General features: G+C 44.9%; 2 protein-coding genes and 1 long non-coding RNA gene across 4 annotated transcripts in view; 1 reads left to right on the plus strand and 2 right to left on the minus strand.

Annotated features, from left to right (window-relative positions):
* Window positions 1-2,290: 2,290 nt before the first annotated feature.
* LOC138690779 (uncharacterized) lies at window positions 2,291-6,266 on the minus strand. The gene is made up of 3 exons (XR_011329567.1): window positions 6,186-6,266; window positions 4,553-4,706; window positions 2,291-3,872 (listed from the first exon to the last, which is right to left on the minus strand). It is a non-coding gene; the product is annotated as an uncharacterized lncRNA (long non-coding RNA).
* A 9,168-nt stretch (window positions 6,267-15,434) lies between these two features.
* LOC104316277 (voltage-gated potassium channel KCNC1-like) lies at window positions 15,435-23,212 on the minus strand. The gene is made up of 4 exons (XM_069811664.1): window positions 23,194-23,212; window positions 20,294-20,340; window positions 17,956-18,486; window positions 15,435-17,350 (listed from the first exon to the last, which is right to left on the minus strand). The coding sequence occupies exons 3-4, from the start codon at window positions 18,445-18,447 to the stop codon at window positions 16,547-16,549; spliced, it is 1,296 nt and encodes a 431-aa protein (XP_069667765.1). The 5' UTR covers window positions 18,448-18,486; window positions 20,294-20,340; window positions 23,194-23,212; the 3' UTR covers window positions 15,435-16,546.
* Window positions 23,213-23,426: 214 nt separating this feature from the next.
* LAS1L (LAS1 like ribosome biogenesis factor) overlaps window positions 23,427-24,676 on the plus strand; it is a 38,213-nt gene continuing 36,963 nt past the window's right edge. The window contains exons 1-2 of one of the 2 annotated variants that reach the window (XM_069811672.1): window positions 23,427-23,661; window positions 24,375-24,500. In XM_069811672.1, the coding sequence (XP_069667773.1) occupies window positions 23,465-23,661; window positions 24,375-24,500 (323 nt within the window). In that variant the 5' untranslated portion in view covers window positions 23,427-23,464. The remainder of the gene's footprint in view (window positions 23,662-24,374; window positions 24,501-24,676) is intronic. The other variant, XM_069811670.1, reaches the window with a different exon arrangement.

Here is a 24,676-nt window from a genome sequence, read left to right on the forward strand (position 1 = left end):
AGTCTCCCCGGGCTCAAAGTGCACCATCCTTTCTGAGGGGTGGTGGGGATCACAGAGGGCACAGCAATTTCCTACAGCAGAAATCACTGGCAGTATTGGTGGAGCCCCATGGTTCAAGGGCACTAAAGTCTCTGTCTCTCTGTAAAGAGAAGCAACCCGCCTCTCACAGAGCTCCAGGGAGGACAACTGGAGACTGCCTCACTGTCCCCTGCTGCCAGCTGCCAGGCTCCCTGAAGGAGATGAGCACCTAACCTGAATCACTCAGCAGGCACTTGCTTCTCTGGGAGGACTTTAATTTGTTTCTTGCCTGTATTCCCTTCTTTCTCTTCTTGTTGCTCATTGCAGGACTTCCAAAATCAGGGAACAGACCTACATGTTTTGAAAAACACTGAGAACTAGAGGAGTTTGAGCTTCTTTGTTTCCTAGCTGCAGCCAAATCACTGTTTTCATGCTTAATGAAAATGTTTGCATGATTATTATTATTAGAGAATTTACTTTTTTTCAAAAAGAAAAAAGAATATGAGATGCCCACACACATCTAATTCCAGGAGCTCAGGTTCATAAAAAATGCTGAGGATATTAAAAACTCAAGATTAAATCATGAAAGCTGGCAGTATTGCTTCACTTTAACCCAATGGATGCCAAATTCTCTACTGATACAGCTCCAGAGTTACAGTAACAGAAATTTTGCCTCCGTATCTCTGAATGTGATTAAACTACCACTCCTTTGGAAGAAGATTTAGTTTTAAGCTTTGCGCTGTATTAGATATTCTCCCTGAAGGACTGCTCCACACTATTGATTGTATTTAGTACTCTCAAACTACAAGCCAGTCTCCAGTAAACCATTATGCATTTCATAAGTCATGAAGTTTGGCTTTTTTAACCAGCGGCATTTGCTAGCTGGCTTTTTCACCTTAGTATGAGATGTGTATCAGCACTACAAAGACAAACTCTGTTTTTTCAAAACTGAAGCTGAGATTCTGATCTGGTCATGGGAGTCCATCAAGTGGGTGTTTAAAGTTTTTATTTCATATAATAATAGCAGAAAAGTGAGCAATTTATCTTCACCTTTCCAAGTTGTTAATTGGAAGTTTTCCATTGTGTTCTCTAGGAGTTGATTAATGAATAATAGAACCTCGTTGGGTTGATCCTCCTCCACTGTGACAAATTTCCATCTTCTACTTGAGTTGATACATGAAGAGCTAAGAAACTTTCCTAGGCCAAAGGCAAAACCCTAATGCAGCTGTAATTATAGGGTTTCCCTCAGGTCACACCCATCCTGCCAGTTTCCTCAGGGGATTTACACCAGCAAGGTTAAAATTGCACAGCTGAACCATACAAGAACCATTTTTTCCTTTTTACTTGGCAGTAGTTAGGAAAAATCAACAGTAAGGAGAGCAGAAACCACAGTCCATTAGATTTTTCTTCACCCACACTGTTGTGTGTTTGCCTTAGATTATTCTGCAGTGGGAACTGTTGACGGTACAAGTGGATGCACAGTGGGCTGCTCCACAGCGCTTCAGAGGAGGTAAGAAAACCAGAGGGTTGCTGGTGTTCCCAGAGAAGACTTATAAATTTACCTGTTTTGATATATGGAAGAGCTGTATATTACAGAAGTAAATAACCTTTCCCCTCCACACCTGCAGGAAGCAGTTTTCTTGTTTCCTGTTGCAGAGTCATGGGAACAGAGAAAGTAGGTTTATGAGGAGCCTCAAAATGTCATCCAGCATTATCTAATCCCTATTTTGTGGCCCACTGGTGGGCTGCAGAACATCATACATGCACACATTGCTTGACACACAGGCAAAGAGCCAGTTCTGCATGGGATCTGCATCTTGCAGAAAGCTCTGAGGATGCAGGAAGGTTATAAAGGAATTTGGGTTTGAATATTTTCAGTTCAAGGAGACAAAAGTGAGCATAGTGAGAAGGTCCATTCTACAGTCAAAGGTAGGCTGGTCAATGAGGAGGTGCTAGAGTGCTCCAAGTTTGACCTTAGACACTGTCTGCTTGTCTCTCTCTCTCTCACACACACAAACACACACACACAAACATGCACTGTCAAAATGTTGGTGTATACCCAAATGCACCATTTTGTTTAGTGAGGGAAGCTGGACATGGGGAGAGGAGTGAAGTGCAGGGAATGCACTGAAGGTGAGGCCTCAGCACAATGTGTGAACATAGCCAATTTGCTCCAAAGAGGTTTTTGGTCCTACCCTGAAACTAGGGCATGCCCCCATCCTGGACTTGGCACACAGATCCTGTCACTACCACTACTTGCCACTACCACTACCTCCACTACCAGTGGAGGACAGCATTAGAAACTGAACTGACTTTGCCGTAGAGCTCCAAGGGCTTCCATTGCACACTGGCTGACCTCAGTATTTCATTTCTTGCAGTGGGGTCAGCAGTGTTAGAAAGGATGAAGTAGGATAGTTAACTTTTCTTTAAAGACAGGAATATGTACTAGGTGGCTTCTTGAGAGTCCATTCCTGTTTTCTATTATTCCTATTGATGCATTTGTAGGAGCCAAATGCTTTCAGAAGCATAAAAAGTGTAGGAATAGGATGGTGTACAGTAGGGCAGAATACCATAGTATAACATAGCATAAAAGCAAACTTGTTCTTTTCAGTGGTCATCATGTCCTCATGTTGATATTTACCATGTCAATACAGTAGAGATTTCAGGCAATGTCAATTCAGTAAATATTTCATTTCAGCAACACAAACATACAACTGGAGCCGCTCCCACAATAACCAACACAGGGTCAGATACAACCTGCATAGCCTGCTGAGATAATTTGAGCTTTCTGGGAACAAAATATAAACCTTGTATCGCCCCAGTACAAAATGAAAAAATGGTGCAGCACATCACCCCACCACACTGTATTTCATTAACCCACTCCCGTGCTGATGCCTTCTTTCTGAGAAAATGGATTGTTTTGAAAGAGTGGTTCATTAATCTCAAGAGGAATTACTGCAAGTCGTTCTGTCTTGCCTCTGTTTCCCCAGTTAATGCTTAATTACTGGGATGCTGATGGTCTTAATTAACAGTTGCAATGCACTCTGAGGGCCAAAGGTGTAAAAAGATTATGGCATTACTGAGCTTCCCAGGATTCATTTGGTATTATGGGTATACTGGGGGACTGGCAGGGAATCTGCCTTATCCAGAACTAGTTTATGTCTTCTTAGTCACATCACTGGTCCCCGGGGAATCCTCTGAGCATGTGGGGATCTTATGGTGGGAAAGTGCTAAGGACTGCTAAGGACTTGCAGTAATCACAAGAAGAGGTTTCACACTCCAGATCTTTGCCCAAGCTCTTGGATGCAGGAAGCTGATCCACTTCCTTTGCCCCAGCACTGCTGCTATTGGTAAACAAACAGGGAATATAAGCCCTTGTTTCTCTAGACAAATAAAAGACACAAAACAAGAAGAAAACAGATATTGATTACTGGGGGTTGGATGATGAGTGCTAAGTAGTTCTTTGTATTTCAGAATAGAGATGGCAACATGGTATTATTTTAACTGTGCATTTCTGCACAGATGATGCTCTGTTCACCTAAGCCTGGTGACTGGTATCAATGTTATGCAACAGAACAAGGAGATGTCAAAATAATTCAATGCTTACCATGAAAAAGCTCCACTCCCTGTGTGGAAGCCTTGAGCCTGACCTTTGGGACCTTTTATTGCTGGCCAGAAGATCCTGTTCCTTAGATACATACAAAACATGTCAAAAAACCAGTGCCCACCTGCTTTTCTGGGTTGCTGAGCACCCGATCTCCCAAGACGTCCCTTGGCCTTGGATGACCTGGCCCATTTCACCCATGGATGCAGACAAAAGCATTGAAATGTAGACATGTGCAAGCTGCTGACACCTGCTTCAAACAGAATGAAATTAGGAAGCTGCTTTGTCCACCACAAATGACTACAAAAACCTCTTTTTTCCTCAGGCTTTTTCCTCCTTTCCATGAAGATGCATATGATTTTGAATTAATTGAAATGGTATATGTTGGAGAGAGCACCCAGAGCTTCCTATGCCACATGATACATCACATATCCTGGCTTGTTAACATTAAAATGTAGCAGACATCCCTTTCCCTCCCTGCCAAAACCTACATAGACTACCTAATTTATCAGTTCTACAACCACACCCTTGTTCAGTCCCTGCCCCTAGGCCTCTGCATGTCCACAGCAGGCCAAAACACAAATACACCAATAAACTACAAAGCTGAAAAAGCCAACACCTTCCCTAGGTTTTTCTCAGGTTACTTCATGAGGTCCATTTCTTGGGCGCTGACATTAATTCTATATCCGTCCACTTGTCATGTGAATCTTCTCTATTGACTTCAGGGCCCCTAAAAGGCCAAGTGTGAGGGCAGAATATGTGTTCAAATTACCTGAATCTTCTTCCAGTCTCTCCTGAAAAGGGCCTTAGTCAGGCATATTGAGCTTACGTTATCTTGCTGCTGGAATTTTGCTCCCCACTTGCATTCTCATACCCAGATCCAGAGTGCCCTGGGGCCTCAGGTAGTCACAATTACATGAACATGCTTACCCAGAGAAAGCTGCTGATCTGTACAGCCACCCCATACAGACAGTGTCCAAAGGCTCTCTTCTTACACAGGTATCAAGCGATGCTTTTTTTACTGTCTCTGATACCATTCAATGGCATTCACTAAAAACAAAATACAGAGAAGGTTTCCTGATACCTGTGAACAAATGTGAAAAACAGAGACTCAGGAACCCAGCCTAGTAGACTCTTTTAGTGAATATACAATAGAGAGGTATAAAATCATAGAACAGGCTTAGACAGGATGCTCCTTTGCCAATTTATTTCTCCTTATAAGTTAGCAGATATATGATGAAACAGCTTGGGAATGTTCTGTAGTTCCCTATTGTGGCCTTTAATAAGGCCAAACCAGCATTAATGACATTGTCTGGAGGAGTTCAATCCAACCAATCTTGGCTAGCTTCTTAAACACAGTCTAAGTCCTCTGGTTTGTGTGACGTTCAGTCAAATGGATTTTTAGTCATCATTTTCAGAGCCATGTTCCCTTTCTTCATTGTTAGCTACATGGTCTTCCCTGAATGGTAGTATATTCCAGGTGCTGAGCATCACTCTGGGTATTGATCCAAACTCTGCCTCAATCTGAAGAAGTCATCCGTCCTTTCCATGTCTTAGTCACTACATTGCAACACTGGGGTAATGTCTTTCACCAGGAACCTTAACCCTTTGGGGGAAAAAGTACATTAAATACTACCTAGTACTTTCTGGTTTGCCAAACTGTATCTGTAAAGTGTGTCAGTTTCCCTCCAGTTGCATTTTCTTGCAGTTTCCATTCTACAGTATTTAGAGGAAGTAGACCAACAATACACAAATAAGATGTTTATTTCTTTTTAGAAGATTTCCTTTCACACAGGCTGTGTTTCTGTGAACACTAATACTGGATCCACACATTTCTGGATCGCTGACAGTAAACTTTTCATCTGGAGCAGGCAAGGACGTTTCTGTCTGATTAGCTAGGTCATTCTGAGTTTTGCTGACTTCATGCTTTAATGCTAGCACACTTCAGCAGCGATGAGATTTGATCTGGCATAAATCTATAGGGGCATGAACAGGTGATGTTTGATCCATCTTCCTGGGACAAACAAGTTCAGCAATGTTTTTTTAATAAATTTGAACCAGAAGGAAGAGCCACCTCTGAACTGGCTCCTTGTATCACCAGGCCAATGTGTTTCTGGTCTGATACTTGGAGTCTTAAACCTGGATTTACTGGCCTGGTGAACAACTGCTCTTCCAGATTCTCTTCCACTTTGTTTTTGCCTGGCTTTCCACAATAAATGGAGTCAGACTTTCCAAGATGATTCACCCTGGCTATAAGCAGAGATAATCCTGTACAAATCAGTGGGAATCAAGCACACTTTGCTGCTCTCCCAAACCTGTTATCATAACTTAAACTGCTATCAGTTCTACTTTGTCATCTTTACTAATCTTTTCTGTCCCCCACTTCATATTTGTCATAAGGGATGAAGTATTCTCATAAATCCCAATCATACTGCATCACAGTACTGTGCCATTTTTATCTTTGTCATACCCAGGAAACATGGCATCACATCATGCCATGAAACTGAAATGGGAAATATTTAGCATCAAAGGCTAGCTATGTCAAAAATCATGTGACACTAACCTGCCCTGCAGAGAACTGAAGCACCCTGCAGCCCGTAAGCATGAAGTAAAGAGCAGCCTTGTGTAGGCAAGTCATTCCTGTGCTGTGGGAATGAAATGAGAGAGACTCAGCACATGACACAAACTTTCTCCTGCGCAAACAAGGACTGATATCCTAGAAACAGGCAAAGACAGCATCTTAGATGAACATTCACACCACACAAAACTCCGCAACTACACACACACACACAACTCCGCAACTACACACACACACACACACAACTTGAATCACCCATCTATCACCAGGTACTGAGCCCTGCTGCTGGCTCCCCTGTCATTTAGCAGGCCATGTGGTTTTGTGTGACTCAGCAAAAATTCCAGAGACAGAATAATTGCACACTAGATCTGGCATATTCAATGCTTAGAAGAAGGAACTCCTCTCCTCCCCTCCATTGCCAAGCCCACATGATAACCTCAGCACTCTGATGAGATACAGAATAATAGAAGCTAATTCAAGGCCTCAACACTCCTATCACAGTGGTATCTGAGCAATTTGCTCTCCTGCTGCCTTGCTCACAGCAGAGCTGGGCATAAATATGCAGGTTCCTGCTGCTGTCATCAGAACCTAGCCCTTGATTTCATTGGATGCAGGGTCCTGACATAGTTGTGCATAAATTTAAGTTCAGGTCAGCTCCCAGTGCTGCACCCTGCAGCGTTGGGAATGAAGAGCAAACTGCTTAACGAATGATAGTCATCTTGTATATATAGCTTTGAAAAGAGCTCAGGATGGTGAAGAATTGAATGGCTTGGTTCTCCTATCCAAAAATAGCTCATGGGGAACAACATACTTTTGTATTCCAGTAAGTCCAAGTGAGAGTAAAAACAGCAAAACTTCTACGTGGTTGTTATTTTTGTCCAGTAAACTGCAAGACCATTCTGTTTCTTTTTAATGTCAGTCCCAAGTATGCTTTATTTACTAGACTTGCTTGTATCATTCTTCTCTAGGCTGACTTTCTTCAGACTTTTCAAGTCTACTTTATGGTAAGACAAATCTAATTTTCTGATACTATTTGGAGGTATAGGATTGGTTTAAGCCCACATTAGAATACATTCTATTCCGTAAGGTAGTGGTTCATTTAATCTCAGTCCCTCTGTTTCCTTACATATAACATGAAAACACTAATTTCTCCTGTTTCAAGAACAAAAAGTTACACTATAATTCCTTATGCTTGTCAATCAGTTGGCAGGTGTGCAGGGGAGAGTATGAGTCCAAATGATTATAAATACAGCACTGTATTTATGAAGTTTGTTACCTTGCTTAGGAAAAAACAAATTTTGCAGATATCCCACTGTGTTCTGTTGGAAAGGCTGCCCAAAGAGATTGTAGCTGAAGGGTGTGGTATGGAATCAGCCTAGTTACTATCCCTCTCAGAAAAGTTATGAGAGCCCATCTCTGTGAACCAGATTCTGTTCCTCCTTACAGTCATGCAAACTGAGTGCAGTGATTCAGGATTAACTGTAACTGAGACACAAATCTGACCTGTTGGGTCAAATTCCAGGATAGTTCGTGTATCCAGGCTCAGAAGAGCTTGGATCTTCACTTTCCTGGTAAATGTCTCTATTGATAGAATGCTCAGGAAAGGAGGAAGAACATTTCACTGGCAATCTCTGCTATATTGAGGGCTAGCGTCACCTTTCAAAATTATCAAATTAATTCCATATTGGACTCGTTTATATACTCCACAGCTTTTGACTTAACTACCTTGTTTGCAGAGTGATTTGGAATAAAAGTGGGTACTATAAAAACATGGATGTCTGGGAATGATGAATTGATGTCATTTTGGTGAGGGGCTCTCTCAGCTTGTCCTCAGCTAAGAGCATTTCTTGTATTTCAGCTCTGCTTCTAAAGTAACCATGGTTCAAGGCATCAATATTTCATGAGGCATAAATGGTTCCCCTTTAGGAAAAGTAAAAGCAGTTTTTCCTGTTTGTGAAATCTCCACGTTGCCAAGAACAAGAAAGCTTTCGAAACTCTATCTCTGCTGCTTGCAGAGCTTCACTGCCTTATAGGGTCTGAATCCCCTGGATACACACTGGGGGCGGGCTGGGAATGCTGGCTTTTCCTCCTTCTGGGTGATTCTGGGAGGCCCGCAAATGATGTCATGGTACATTTTAGGCTACAATAACAGGAAATTATCAAGTGTTTACACTGGCAGACTGGGCTGTGATGTGATTTTCCTCCTCTTCCTCTCCACCCCCACCCCCTGCCTGCCTCGCCCCTGCCATTGACTTCCTTGATATATCTGCTTCCTCCGATTAAAATACTACAAGGTGACAACACTGAAGGAGGAAAAAGGAAAGTGGGGGAGGGAGACAGAAAGGCATATTTTAAAAGGATGATTCCCCTCGCACCACTCACGCAGAGCACAGCCCCCCCCACCCCCCGCCGGCCCCACACACACTGTGTTACTGCAGCAGCCCAGACTGAAGTCAGAAACTCGGCCTGCTGAGGCATGAGAGGATGTGCCTCTCCAAGCTGCAGAAATGAAAAAGAAACTCTCCCCTCCCTAGCACAGATGAGTCACAGAAGAGATCTCCCCAGCAAAGTTTTGCTTCTGAATTTCCCCATGCCACACAGGCACATCTGAAAATATATGGCATAGGCTGATGGACTCCAAGGAGGAGGCGGCCACACTTTCAGGGCTTGGGTCAGAAGAAGGACGCAGGTGAACTTTACCCAGAGGCTGTGCCACAATTTGAGGCCAACATCAGGTTTCAGTCAGAGGTGAGTGAAGGTGCTGGGTTCGGGCTGGGTTTCAGGCACTGCTCGGACCAGGGATGCACAGCATGAATGCTAGATATTCTGTCCTTTCCAGCATGCTAATATGGAGGGAAGGAGGAAGATGTAAGGACATATCCAGAAGACAAGGGATTCCAATGAGGAAAAACAGGAGCACCGCTAGAGTAATGGGCTTTGGGGCAGTTCATGTTTCCCTGAAGTATACAGCAGGACTATATCCTTCCAGCTCATTGCTACTGCACTAGCAGTAGTGCAGGGGTAGCAGAGCACACACAAGCAGATCGGAGTTGGGGGACACTAAGGAGTAGCTAGGGGTGACTAACTCTAGAGCAGATATCAGGATTGCTGGAGGATGTATGAATAGACAAGTCATTTACAGTAATGTGGAAGAAAGTCTTGAGATGAGAAAGATAGCAAATGTTAGAGAAGTTTTCTGTAAATAAAGATGTGTAAAAGAAGCATACCTCAGGATAAGCTGCGGTTTCCTTTCTACACTCTGTCACAGGACAAGGTATACAATGAAAGCAAAAAGGCAATTCACTTTAATGATTTATTTATTTTTTTTTTAGCACAGTATGCACTTAACCTGACATAGGATATCACTGAGACCACAGAATTTCTGCCTGTTCAGGAGAGAATTGGACTTTTTATAAGTAAAAAGCTTTAAATCATGCCAAGAAATCTCCCAAAAGGAAAAGCAAAAAGCCTGCGACAGTCACTGTACAAAACTGCTAGGATGGAGGAAGCCTTTCTTAGAGCACTATGGCTCTACTCAGTGCATTTAGAAATTGCGGATCTCCAGTTCATAAAGCTCAAGAGCAGAAAGGCAGGAAAAACATTTAGAAAAAAATACACTCAGAGGTACTTACACCCTGCATCTATGCTGCAAGTGTAAAGTGCAATTTACAGCAGTTAGAGGAAGGAGCAGGAACCATGAAGATGTGACTTCACCACTTTATGTTACTCAAATACTTACCTGTGGTCAGTGACAAGCTGATACAAACTGCATTAAAGCCCCTGGTGCTACGTCCTCAGTGTTATCACCAATGATGTTATTACCTGAGGCAGCTAATCAAGGCTGTGAGGGAAAGACCATCCCAACAATGCTCACACATTCGTTATCCTCCAGCATGGGTCTATCCTGGTCCAGAATAAATAGGAAGCTTTTGCCCCAGGCAGGTAGCTGGGATCTTAAGCCCACTTAAACATGTCCTTTGCTCCCAGACATGCTTAAAATGAAGCACAACCTCAAATGCTTTGCTGAGTGAGGGGTTGAGGCTTTCCTTTCTTTAGTAATCCCAAAGACAAATTGTAAGGGTGTCCTATCTGCAAAAGAAAGCAAATGTCCCACAGAGCTGTCTTGGCTGTGTCCCCTCCCAACTTCTTGTGCCTCGCCATCCTTCTTGCTGGCTGGGCATGAGAAGGTGAAAAATCCTTGACTTAGTATAAACACTACTTAGCAACAACTAAAAACATCAGTATGTTATCAACATTATTCTCTACTAAATCCAAAACATAACAGTATACCAGCTACTAGAAAGAAAATGAACTCTATTCCAGCTGAAACCAGGACAAAGGGTTTAGCCACTGGTAAGTTTGTGGACTAATTAGCTCATCTTTAGGAAGCACTTTGAAGATGAAGAGTCCTGTGCACTCTAATTGTTATTATTAAATATACCTCCAAGGCAGCAAAGTGAAAGGAGAGAATTGTGCACTCTGTCACAAGCTTTGTAACAAACAAAAAGCAATAGGCTAAAACTACAACCTGATCTACGCTATGAAATCATAGTGGCCGCCAAGAACCAGGTGAATAGATATGGATATGGTACTTAACACTGCTAACACAGGGAGCACAGAGGATCAACTTCATGCGAGGCTGGGGTGGGGGAAGGATATTCACTTCATATTTTGCTCCCAAATGAATGGTGGGATGGAAATTTGTTTCAAAGAAACCCAAGCAAGCAGTAGATTAAAGTCAACCTCACTACATCATTCAAGCCTCCTTCTTAAATAGTGACAAAGGTGGCCTCACGGGAGAATGACTTCTGCAGTTTGGCAGCCAGGAGGGAGGGTGGCTGCAATTAAGGCCTTTGGTGGGGAATTACGAGTCACTCCTCACCAATTTTCCTCCAATGCTCCTCTGCAGGCAGGGATAGGCTGAAAGAAGGATATTGAGAGTGTTAGATAGGAAGGATTTAGAACAGCAAGCAGCTGTTTTTTTTTCAGGCACAACCTTTAGGCTGAAAACAGGTTTGTTCAACACGTGATAGCATCAGTGTGGTTACAAACTGCCCGGCCACAGCAAGTGGACAGGGGCCCCCAAACACACACTCCCATCATTCAGTCACCAAGGATTTTCCATCGCTTTTTTGCAAACTTTGTGAGATGTGAATTAAAACCTTTTCAGACAAGTACGTCATCAAATCTAAATATGTCCAGGAGAGCAGGGCTACAATTACACAGAAAAACAGAAAGGCAGCAATATCTGGAAGGGGCACTGCTTGCACTTCAGTGAGCAGAAGTTTAACAGCATGACCATCTGAGAGTCAGTGTATCTCTTGAGGGTGCTTGTTCTTGAGTCCTGAGAAACATCCAGATTTGGGAACTTTCATTCGCTTCCTGCATATGTCAAATGCATTTGCTTTCTGTGAGTCAGAGCCTGGGGCTTCACCAGGCTCTGACTTCACCATCCACAACTGAATTTCCCTTTGCTGCTGAGTCACTCTGCCCACAGACAGGCTGTGCAGATGCCCTGTACATGCAGGCTGAATGATTGTGGGAGTGTGCTGCACCAGACCCTAAATTTTCCATACCCTGAGGCCCCAGGAAAGTCACTGCCCTCACTGGCACAACGAAGTCTCACCAGTCATGGTGCTGGCAGTATTCAGGGTAGCCGAGAACATGGCTTGTTTCTCTGAAAGTGTCCGGAGCTGCGTCAGCGGCCCCTGTCATCCATTTCATGGGTACATTAAGTCTGACATCCTATCACTTCTGGAACAGTATCCATCTCTGTAATAGCCTTTGTAGGGGATGAGGGAAGCGGAGGATGGGGTTTGGTCCATCCCATAATGAAACACTTGACCAAGAGATTTCGTGCAAGGGGCTTATGGCTTCTTCATCCCAGCCTGGGGCAGGCTGGGTCCAATAACTGCACCATGTTCAATGCACAGGGAGCACAGAGTTCTCACAACCCTCAGAAGCACAGCAGCAAGCATATGCTTTGGAGTATTTGGGGATGCTATGGAGTTAACATGGCTAAAATCACTGGAAATTCAGCCCATTGAGTTTAGACAATATTAAGAAAACAGACTCAGAAGAGAAGGACAGGAGTACTGACCTTTTAACTGTTTTCAGGCTGTCACCGGCTGGTAAGCAAGTAGGAGTTAATGTTATCTAACAGTGATGAATGGCCACTGTGAGCGGTCCTCTACCTCAGTTTGAATCCCGCTCACCTCACAAGCCCTGCAACTGTGTCAAAGACACAAGATCAAATTGCATCAGCTAACTTGCTGCCGCTCTGTGGCAAAAGGGGTAGGGAGATGGAGTATGAAACTGTCTGCAAATCAATGCAGGAAAAGGGTGTGGGACACAGCACACTTGGCTACCTTGGTCAGGTTCCCACTTGCAGCAGCAGCAAAGAACCTCACTTTGTGCAGTTATGCCTCAGAATCTCATCTGAGCAAGAAAACTGATAACCAGGATGGCTCATTTTGTCTTGCTGCAGAAGGCTTTATTCTTCCTCTCTGCTGCTCCTGATGAGTGCACAATGCTAGTCTGAAAGTGCTTGACTGGGAAGGGGACCAGCCACAAAACACACTCCTTCAGAAACCTAGCTTGGAAACCAGGCTTACATGGAAGTGCCAAAGGGTGTGTGGGTCTAGCAGAGATCTCATGATCATGTATTTATTTATCACGCAGGGCACCAGAAACAGGTTGGTCCTTAACCCACTGTTAAATACTTTATTTTTAAGTGGAAGAGGAAAGAGTAGCAACCTAGCAAGATAGTGACTTCTAAGCACAAAGTGCATGACACTGCTCGTTAAGGAAACCACCCACCTAAAAATCATGTCTGGGAGTCCAATACAATCCATCCCCATGCCATTGCTCTCATCTACTCCTAGATCACCTATGGCCTGAGACCTGACCCCCTACTCCTATCCAAGCACTGCAAAAGAGACTGAAAACTGACCAGAGGCTACAGTTACCAGCTCCCCAGCAGGGCCAAAGGAACAGGTCATAAGCATGGGTAAGCCTCAGTACCTTCCTTTGTTGGGCTGCACTGGAGCCATCAGGGAATTGTCCCACCAACTGCTCTCATGGCGGATAACACCAGCAGACAGCAATGCTTTTCCCTTATCACTCACTAAAGCACAACTCCTCACAGTGCTCCTCTTGCTGGAAACCTGCAGCTAAGGGGCTCCACAAGAGAGAGAGAAGCGTGGTCTAGGGAGGGGAAGGGACTCTCATCTGCTTTGCCAAAGCTGCATTGCCAAGAGCAGGCCCCTTTTCCCTATCACTTTTGCACTGTGTGAAGCTGTGTTGGTGTTTCCCAGTGACAAGCAACTCCTCATCCTTCCACACTGGGGAGCACTGAGAACATGAAAGGAGGGGGAGCTGTATATATTTCATGCTAATTCAGAGGTCAGCACAAGTTAGCAGTACTGGTCAGCATACCTAAGGGAGTTGTCTGCTGGGAAAGCCTAAGCCGTTTTGCAGGACTGTGTTCTTTTTACCGATATTTTCATTAAAGGAGTCAAAGTGCTTTTTGTCATATGATTTAGTTTTAGGCAGTCCTGTCAGGAGCAGAGATTTGGACTTGACGATCCTTATGGGTCCCTTCCAGCTTGAGATATTCTATGATTCTATGATGCTAAGTGGGGTTTTTTACTTTCTGATCAATAAAGATGGAAGGATTTTGATGAGCTAAAAATGCCTCATTGCATCTTTCTTATGTTGGACATAACATCTGCATTAATATATTACTGTGTTTGCATACAGAACTTTTCTCTTGTTTTGACTTTTATTGCAATCAAGCCTTCAAATCCCTAAACCTACTGTGGAGATAGTTTTATAATTTATATGTTATTAATATACAGAAAGCATTTTTCCACAGTATCTTCTGGTGACTGGACAAACCTCGAAAGAGGCAACTCCAGCATGTAGCCAAGACAGCATATTTCTGTCTTCGTCACTTTGAAACTCAGCTGGATGATTATTCTCTGGAGTGAATTATATCATTCACTGCACTGTTCTCTAAGTTAAGTGTATTTTTTAAGTAACCTTTTTCCTTATATATATAGCATTTTGACTCACAGAAAATGAGACTCTTTCCCCAAGGATACCATAACATATACGTTATGAAGATCACAAGCAAGGCATTGAAATCCAACTAAAGCTTGGCAACACTTCATAGATGATGATTTTCCATATACTGCTCTTTAACTGAACAACAAATATCTATCTAACCAATTCTGCTCGCCACCAACTCCATGCAGGTTTTTTGAGCTTAAAGTACATATTCTTCCTCTGATAAACCCAGTGCTGAGTTCTCAGCAGAGTTAGATCCTTTGATCAGAGGAACTACAGTTCCTCTATCACATCAACATTGATTGACTTAATGTTGCTGCTGTAACTGCTGTCTTTATGACAAAGAGGAGTGGATGCTAACTGACACGACAGGAATGTACATTTGGATCTAAATGGAGTTGTGCTACAAAGAGCAGTGTAATAGCCTGTTCTGATGTTGATATCATGCTTTCTGTGCGGAAGTGGGACTGCCATGTGCATTTGGAGACCACACTCTTCTGAGGACAGCAGTGAAGGCTGCTCCCCTCAATTGCAGAAAAATCTGTCTCCTGTGAAACAGCTGCTGAAAAACGGATGTACACCAGCAGAGTAAACATGGAAATAAGCACTGCAGCATTCTGAACTACCTCCTAACTTCGCAGCCAGTAAGATGTAACTGTTCCAGTGGATTTGACTTGGATTCTTAAAATGGGGTCATGGCCTATGATTATATCATGGACCCTTTACCTGACGGGGGAAAACTCGAGAACAGTCCTGATAAATCTCTGTTAAACTGTTGCAATTAATATAAATTTCCAAGAAGACTATACATGTCCACAGAAAACATAGCACCACTTCGATCTAATCAAGAAAAATTCCTATGCACCAGCACGTGTAGCTTTACCCTGGTCACCCCCTCCACTCTATGCATAGCAAAGGTGGATGCAGGAGAACACCTAGGCCTTCCTTCCACTGCCAGGGTGTCTCCAACTTTTCATGTGCTTTGTGCCTTAAATGTTTGCAGTGTTTTTTCTTTCTCCTTAGACGAACACTAATTCATTGTAATTGCATTGGAATAGAGGGAAGTTACCTGGTGTTTCAATAAAAATAAAGCAGCCTTAAAATGCTATCCTGAACAGGAAAGTCGTAGTGACAGACAAAACTTAATCAAAATTACAATAAAAATACAGCCTTAATGAAATTTAAATACATAAATGTTACTGTATACAGAAATTTTTACTTACTAAACAAAATAATCTTAGCACATCATCCTGCTATATAAACAATGGGATGTGGGTTTTTTTTTCATAGGTCAACAATATTTGTTATTTCAAAATTAATCATAGGTAACAATTAAGACTATCCAGTTAGTTGAAAGATAAATATTTCTAGTTTATATCTATGCCTTAAGAAAGTAAATTACATTAAAATAATATTGAGTACCGTAGATTATGTTTTGAACAGCAAAACCCATATAGATATTTTGGCTAATAGCTCAGTGACTTTGTTACATAAAAATCAAGAACTGTTGAAATGTGTTCATCCACTGAAAGTTTCCAATGCAATTTTGATCTCACTGAGGTCAAGGAAAGGTTGCCATTGAATTCAGCAGAGCCAAAAAGGATTTGCTGTCAGAGGGCTCCCTTGCTGCTACCCGAATGCCACAGCAGTTCCTGTGAGCCCGCACAGCAGGTTATCAAACAGTGCTGGCTCTCAGGACCACAGATATTCAGTTCAGACTGCTGCCTTCTTTATATGTGCGTGAGTGCAGGCAAATCAGATGTACTGACTTGTTTAGGTAAAACGAGGAAACAGAACATTGTTAAGAAAAAAAAATACCCAGGCTTCCTCCTTGCTGTCAGAGCAGGACTGAGCACAAATCTTTCCCAGCATACAAAATGAGATTATGGTCTGTCAGGTGATGAAGGGCATAGCTAGCGTCATGGGGTATATGCCAGCTGAGGGAATATGCTGTAGCCCCAGGTCATGGAACTGGGCTATATGGTGCACATTCAGGCTATAATGCAGCATCACAGCCTGCCTCCAAACAGCCAGATGAGAGAGAGGCATGTAAAAGAGCATGGGATGAAGTACAATATAGGAAGGACCCATGGGATTCAACAGGTCTGATCCGTTGTGTATCAAGTACTGCAACCTGAGGCCTAACCAATCATTTGAAACATGCTAAGGCAGCAAGTAAATGCAGTAAGAACTATCTGCACTCCCTTCCCACCAAGGGAATAAACCATGCTGAAGGTTTACTGCTAAAGGCAAGGGGGAACAGACGTTCTGAAGCGTTAATGTTTCTTGCTCCTTTTCAGCTTCTGTTTGAAGTTAGCAATGTCATAATAGCTTTTAAATTTCACCAGGAAAATAGGTATTGGGATAATAATAGTTAACATGCCAAATACCGCAGCTAAGGCTGCCGTCACTTGGCCAACTGTGGTGAGAGGGATAATATCTCCGTAGCCCACTGTAGTGAGTGTGATCAAAGCCCACCAGAAGCAAACAAGAATGTCAGTGAAGTGCAGCTCCCCTGTGTAGGAGGGATGGCTACCAAGCAACTCCCCATAGAAAAAGAGAGAGCCAAAGAAGAGGGTCTCAAAGGCCAAAATCATCAGCAGGATGCAAATCTCTCTGAGGATAGACTTGAGAGTGTAGCACAGAACCCTCAGGATCAGTGGCGTTTCTATCAGCTTGGATATCTTCAGGAGTTTGAGGAGATAGACAATGCGAACAAAGCCCAACCAAAGCCCCAGGCTTGGCATTCTCTGAATCTGCCCAGCCACAAAGAGCTCAATATAAACTGGGAAGAGGGAGAGGAAGTCAACCATGTTCAGGGGATTTTGGAAGAACAACTTCTTGTCTGGGCAGAAACAAAATCGCACGGAGAACTCAAAAGTAAACCAGAGGACGCAGAAAAGCTCCAGATGAAGCAAGTAGGCAGCCTGGTGGTAATAGGGTTCATGGTCGTTGTGGGAGACCGCAGAATAGCCAACAGAGGTGAAGTTAGCAGTAAAGAACTCAAATTGTGCCTTGGTCTCCTCACAGAATATGATGACAATTCCAACGATGAACAGCAGAGAAATAAAAGCCAAGCACTGCAGAGGGAGGAAAGGGCACGCATGCAATTAATTCAACAAACAAGTATTGCATAACCTCACTGCCCCACCACAACCCCAGGATCCCCTCCACAGGCACAGTACAATCCCAGATTAATCTTTCTCAAATCACCATTGTTTTGCTCACATGCAGTGCATTTTCTCCTTCCAGATTTGAAAAATAGAGAAGATTGGAGTCAAAGAAAAAACCACCTGAACTCATATATCAGAGTTTGTCAGGAAGGGGGAATGTCTGACAGCTGGAGTAATACAGACAGACTCACACTGAGGGCCTCTTCAGCACTAAATGTTGGCTCTAGAAATACCAGCAGCACAGAAAACATCCTCTGCAGTCTCTGACTTGTGCTTGTTGCTCTGCATGCCTGACATTTTAAAGAGGCAGGGGGCATGCATTTTGTACAGAGAACAGGGACAAGAAAAGAGAAGGAGGTGTCTGTCAGTGAGAAGAGAGAATTTTATTTTCTTTTTTAATCTGGGACTCAAAGCATACTTATCAAAGCTATGAAGCCATTAGCATTTTTCTTGGACCCATTCCAGTAATCCCAAAGGACAAAGGCTATGTCCGTCTCCACATACAGTATTACCTTAGCACTGAAAGAGGAAAAGGGTTTTTCAAATATAGACCAAATCTTTGGCTGCCACCTGGTTCGCCAGCTGAAATCCCTTCTTTCTGTCTGGACTATGAGGCATTGGTCATCAGTCTGTTCATTTTCATCCCAAATGTTAAACTCCTCTGGATGGACCTCTTTATTATTCAGCTTTAGCCAGCAGCAGGATGCTAGCTGTGTCTCATTTATTTCCCAAAAAGTCAATTCTTCTTCTAAGACTGACCTACAGGTATTGATGGGGCAGTGGAAATGTTTGGTTCTGTAATAGTTCAACACATAGCTGAAGATCTCAGCACTCCTATCAAAAAAAAACTCTTTGGTGGTAGGATCATAGTCATAGATGCTTGGGGCATGTGGCTCTGTTAGGCTGCACAGCTTGGTCCCTGGGAAGGTCCGGAGGGTGCTGCTGTATGTCTCATATCTGACTCCCCCAATATTCAAGATGATTTTTTCCTTGGAGCCTTCCATCTGCGAGGGAGATGCAAGTCCTCATAGGCTCTTGTTTATCTTCAGTCAAAAAGAGAAGAACACAAATTAGAAGAAGTAAAGTAAAGCAAGTTTTGGAGCAGGAATGTTTTCCAGGGTACCTCATTCCAGTACTTTTAAAGCACATTTTGTACCTGCAACCTGCATCTCCTATAGGCAGGAAGGCACTTCTGCCATTTCCTATCATGTTCAGTGCCTGTTCCCAGACTCTGCTCCATGGCCATATTGTCTGAGCACTTTTCAGGAGATGCATCAAACACAATGACAAACATCTGGTTTGCATTGCTCTCCCTCTCAGCTTCTCCCCATGGGGACAGAGCACACAATCCAGAGTCTGTTTCACCATAATTTTTCATATGCTGTAGATAATCATTGCAATAAACTCATTTGAGTCTCATTCCCAAGGTGTTCCTTCCACTATCCCTCCCCTCCTCTAGTTCTTCCATCTCCGCCCCCAATTTCTTTCTTTACAAGCAGTAAAGCACACCTCCATGTGCCAAAGAGGTAAAACAGTCATCAACAGCTTATTCTCCAAACAAGTCTTTAAACATAATCTCCTGTGTTGAGCCTGGCATAACAAGTTTCACAAGAGATCCTGCTGCCTCGTGGAAACATTTACATTGTCTGAGTTACGTTTTTTCCTTGAGTCTTCCCTATACAGAGTCCCACTGAACCAAATCACCTTTCTCTCTGCAGGAAGCTGCTCTTTACCTGGAATCTATACGCAGGATTCCTGGACTAGACAGAAATGCAGAACAACATACTGCCTCCTCCTTCAGGGCTGGCTGACATCTCAGTATAGCACCAGAACCCGCTGCCAAGGCCTCTGGCATTGGAAAGCATGTTCAGTTGCTTATTTCCTGTAATACATCCCCTGTTTTGCTCTTCAAAATCTTACATACCTGGGATAAACTTGAGCCCTGCTTTATGAACATTATTCTAAGAAGGGAGGGAAACCAAGGATCTCTGTAGCCTCAGAGGCACGTAGGAGAGGTGCAGAATAGGGGCAGGATGTTCCTGAGAAAGTGACTAGGACTGTCTTTCATGCACAGGTATCCACTTCTGACTGTCTGTACCCCTCCATTTCCCCTCCTCCATTCCTATACATTTCCATCCAACTTTCTCTTATGCCCTGCATTTCTAGTTCTGGCCCTTCTCTTCTTGTAACAGAGCATGCTTCTCTATCTTTCCTTCTCTTACCCAGAGGTGGCTGCTCAGTGTGCTGGAACCATGCACACAGAAACTCCAGTTGTCCCTCCTCCCTTTTTTGCAGAAAGTGCTGAGCATGGGAGTCACAGGTCACTTCTGCAACAAACCTTTCCAGCCAGGATTAGCAGGGAAACAAGCCTGGCATCAGGGGAGACTCCCAGAAATAAAGAACTACATACAGCACTTCATTCAGCTTTATCAGAAAAGACTGGAAGCTGCAGCTTGGTCACACACTCACGGCACAAGAGAATTACTGCCCCTCTGCTGTCCTTGCCAATCCCAACATATGTGAGGCTCGATGCAGCTTTACCCTACAACTTTCAGTAACTTCAACGAGAGCAGGAATGAGCATAAGGACTAAAAGTGTGCAGGCATTGCTTAGTACTTGCTGCACAGGAATCCACACAGCGTGATTCTAAGCAGGTTAGATTAATTCAGCACTCAGCAAATCTGGAGTTATATTATTGGCCTCTGTTGCCTAGCTTTCTAAAGAGCACAGTGATTTTTGAGATCCCAGCTAAAATTGCCTTTATCTGCTTAGAGTATCTGCCAGACACGTCTTAAACATACCAATCCCCATGTAAGAAATGAGCCGAGAAGTGCCATTTCATATTCTTACCTTGGTGCTATTGCAGCAACCCTGCAACCAGAAGAAAGGAGAAGAGACTGGGAAGAACAGAGACAAATTCAGTGAAAACAGGATGTTCGATGGCTAGTCTCCAAAGCTCAACTCTCATGGATGCCAGAAAACAAAACCAGCCAATAGCCCTGAGAAGATGCAGAGGCCCCTCTCCCTTGTTCTCTACCCTATCAGCAGTCACTCTCCCCACTCGGGGAATAACACTCAAACAAGAAGGCAACAACTGCCAGGCCAGATACACTCTCACTACACTGCCACCCACTGCTCTACTAACAATCTCAAAGGGCCATGGTGTTTGGTAAACACGTGGAGCTCAAATGTCCTAGGACCAATTAAAGATTAAACTATCAAGCCACAGAAAGGCAGACAGAGCACTGTTCGTTCTTGGCTGTGCCTTATTCAAGTTTGAGTTAAAAAATAATATAGAAAACAACAGGAGCAAACAAACAAACCACCTGACCTCCCATCTTCTTGTCACACTCTCTCCTTTTTTGGTTTAAAGGGCTTATTTCTTCATTTCTGGATAACCCAAAGCTTAATCGTTCAAACCCACTGATTTTAAATGCATTTTTTGTCATCGATTACTCCAGGAAGAAGCTTGGCACATAGTTGTTAATCTCAGTCAAGAAAGGCATGCTGCATGTGGAATTTACTTTCAGCCGACATTCCAAGGCCATTTCTAAGTATCACCTCCGCTTACTTCAAGCTCTCTGGAAAGAAAGCAGGAAAAGGAATTTCCTTATTCCCAGCAAGAGCAAGACTATTCAGGAAGGCTCTGCGGTCTTCCTTTTCAGTTACTCAAAACAAAAGCAGATTCATGTCTCTTTAGAGGAAGTATTATCACAGTTCACCTGCAAGATTTTTCATTTTAATCCACTACCTACATTACCCTGAGACACTGAAATCTCTCTTCTTTTAAAAAATAGGTTTTCCATTTAGGCCTTTTGCCTAGGTAGCAGTCTGGTTCTTGGCTCCTCATTAGCACTTCACCTGCAGGTGCAAGTAACCTCACTCACCCTAACCATCCAGATTCCCAAAGTACTACAGGGACACCACAGACAATCCTGGCCTCTTCTCTCAGCCAACACCACAGCAAGGCTGCAGAAACTAGAGTGGCAAATTGCTGCCAAACTTGTGTGGGACATTCTCAGCAACAAGCCACCTTTGTCCATTACTTCCCAATTCTGTACTGAGCAACCTCATAGCCAGACATCACAAGCAGAGCAACAGCGCAAGCATAGTTCCCCTTAGATCCTGGCTCTGAAAGCCCATGAAGCATGTGAAATCTATGCTAGTTCAGTCCTTGCTCCCTTCCATCTCTGTAACAGACACCAAATTCTTCAGCTCTTTCTCCCTTTCCACAGAGAATAGGAATGAAAAACACTCCTTTTAATTTAATTTCTGGTATGTGTCTGAGGTTCTGGAAGCAGGTGATCTGATCAAGTTTGATGTATTCTATCTGTTCCACAGCACTGCAGTGCCTTTTACAACTTTGCACTGCAGTTGATTTCTGAAATCCAGAAATAATCTGGCAAGCAAAATGACACATGGTGTTCCTATGCTCTGAATAAGACCCTTTGATTGCAGTAAACAGCTTGTCCTTTCAGGACATTTTTTAAGCAGATGAAAACAGCAACTCCATTTCCAGAGAACGGGGCCCTATTCCAAGTTTTCTCCCTGCCTCATATCTTCTAAGAATTCACTTTCACTGCATGAGGCACTGCGGGAGTTTGGCAACAAATGTCAAATCTGCTCCCTCAACCTTACTTTTGAGTAATGAAACGCTTGTTTCAATTTGGCCTACAATTATTAACACCAAAGAACAAGGTAGACTTTTTTTGGGGGGGAGGCAGGGGAGAGGAGGTTGAAGCCGTAATGAACTGAGGCATTTTTCAAAGATAGTATTTTAACAGAACTCATTCAGCATTTCTTTCCCATAATCTGTGCTATTTAATAAAATAAATATTTCGTACAGGGCAGCAGTTCTGTAATTTTTTTCCCATTCACTCATATTCAGATGCACATGGTCTCAACTATGCACTCAGGCACACTCGTGTTAGTCTAAATTAGGTGTTTGCGCTAGAATGTAAGAGGAGTTTTAGCTTTCCAGTACAAGCACTTCTTCAGAGAAAGTTCATAAAAAGCTGGGGAGGATGACTAACAGTTTTGCAAACAAAGATCTTTCTTTGGAATACTGAACAAAAGAGCTTAAGCTATCCTAAAGTCCTGTCAGCCTTGAGTAAAGACCAAGCTACTCTTTAGGTGGTGGAGATAGCACCAAAACCTACAGGCTTAGCTTTTCTACTAGCAAAACCAGTGTAAGTAGCTTCTGTGGGCTTCCACTACCTCCGGTGCTTTTTTCCCCATCCCACGTTTCAGTTCTACTGCCCTTCTGACCTCTAACACAAGTGTATTCCTGGGATTATGCAAACAGATCGGTGAAAACATAAGTGTGAAAAAAAAAAAAAGCCGCCAAACCCAAGATGATTTGCAGCCTGGACTGTTTATTGATTCAGCCTACTGCACAAACCTGCAAAACGCTGCAACTGGAAAGAAGAGCAGTTAAGTCTTCTGCGAGCGCAGACACACACGGCCGAGGCTGGGCGGTCAGGGACACCGAAAGCAACCGTGTGATCCGCGCCACTTTGCTGAGGAGAACTGCCTCCTGCCTCGCCCTCGAGGCCCGTGGCGGGCTCCGTCTTCCCGGCAGCGCTGAGTCAGCGAGGTCCCGCGGAGACAGCGTGAAGCCCTGCGTGATCCGAGCGCCTTCCCCTCTTGCTGCGGGACCGTGCTCCACGCCCCACCGGGTCCAGCAACCCGCCCGCGAGTCCTCTGGCCACTCTTCCTCACACCGCTCTCTGCCCTGACCCCGAACGCACCTCACCGTCCCGCAGCTCCCCCAGCTGCGTGAGGGGAGAACACGTCTGCTCTGCGCCGCCTCACGCTCTGCGCGAATCACCGCCGGACACCCCCCCGCCCACGCCTGGGGGACGAGTCCCACAGCCCTCGGGGGCGCGCGACCTCCCCAGGCGGGCCGAGAGCCCCCGCAGGCCCACGACGCCCCGCGGCCGCCAGCTCCCGCCCCCAGCCGCGGAAGCGGCCCCCGCGCAGGCTCGGCGCGGTGGGCGGGGCGCAGGGAGCGGCGGCGGAATGGCGGGCGCCGCGGAGCTGGCGTGGCGCCGCGGGCGGCGGTGCCTGTCCCCGGCCCGCAAGCGGCTCAGGCCGCTGCGGACTGTGGTGGCGTGGAGGGGCAGGGCGGAGTGGGACCAGGTGATGGTGGGGCTGTACTGCGGGGACAGCCGGCTGCAGCAGGAAGCGCTGGACCGGGTCTCGGCCTGGAAGAGTCGGTACGGGCCGCGCACCGCGGGCAGGGAGCGCGCCGCGGCCTTGCGGGGCAGGCGCTGCATTCTAGGCTGCCGCCTCCGTCCCTGGAGCGGCCCTGCCGGCCCTCCGCCCCGGGCTGCTCCTGACGCCCTCTCTCTCGGGCGCGTAGGGAGCCCGGGACCCATCCGCACCCCCCCCCCCCCGCCGCCGGTGCTGCTCCGCGGCCGGGGTTGTGTGTGCAGTCCGTCAGTGCTGCCGGGCGGGCAGCTCCGTCTTGCGGGGCGCCTTCTTCACGCAGTGGGCTTCGGGCATGTAGCTCATGCCAGACGTAGGCCGGCCCCGTGGGCCTCAGGGAGGCAGAAGCCCTGCGTGCCTGCGGGTTCACTGGCTGGTTTCTCAAGGCAGAGTGCTGCAGTGAGGTATCCAAGGCCTCCAGATCGCCTCCTCCTGTTTGCGTTGCCCCTGCTGCAACAAGACCAGTCTAGGTATGGCATCTTGTATTGGGTATGTGCTGAGCATATCGGTAAGTACCCCTTTAACATATGCTTAGGAGTAGCCGTGTAATCACTGCTCCATATAAGAGCCTTCTGGAGAGAGCCTTTGATGCTGTCTTTCTGCATGCAGTTTCTCGGGCTGTTGTGTACCAGAGAGCACAAAAAGTAGCCGGAAAGCCACACTTTTTGCAGTGGGAGTGTACTGCTGTGAGACTGCTCACCTGCTTTTCCTTTATCTCCAGGTATGGTCCAAAAATGCCGCTTGCAGTGGATTGCACTGCTGAACTGATTCGTTGCAAGGTCCTGGATTCATCTGGCAGATTGAAGTCGCATGAGCTCATCCTCTCTTATGGGCTGGCTCTTGTAAGGTAGGGCTCTGAAGGCCTGTGTTCTGTGAGAGAGAGACCTGGACAGGTAGTAGTATTCAGCTGCCTAATTTCACTTTGCATCTCTGGGACCGCAGAGCTGTAACAGCATGTGGGAGATTTGTCTCTGGGCCTCCACGTTTCTCTGCAGCTCTTGATAGTAATTTATCTTTTCTGTA

The sequence above is a fragment of the Haliaeetus albicilla genome, chromosome 23 (genome assembly GCF_947461875.1).
Source record: "Haliaeetus albicilla chromosome 23, bHalAlb1.1, whole genome shotgun sequence".
Classification (NCBI taxonomy): Eukaryota; Metazoa; Chordata; class Aves; order Accipitriformes; family Accipitridae; genus Haliaeetus; species Haliaeetus albicilla.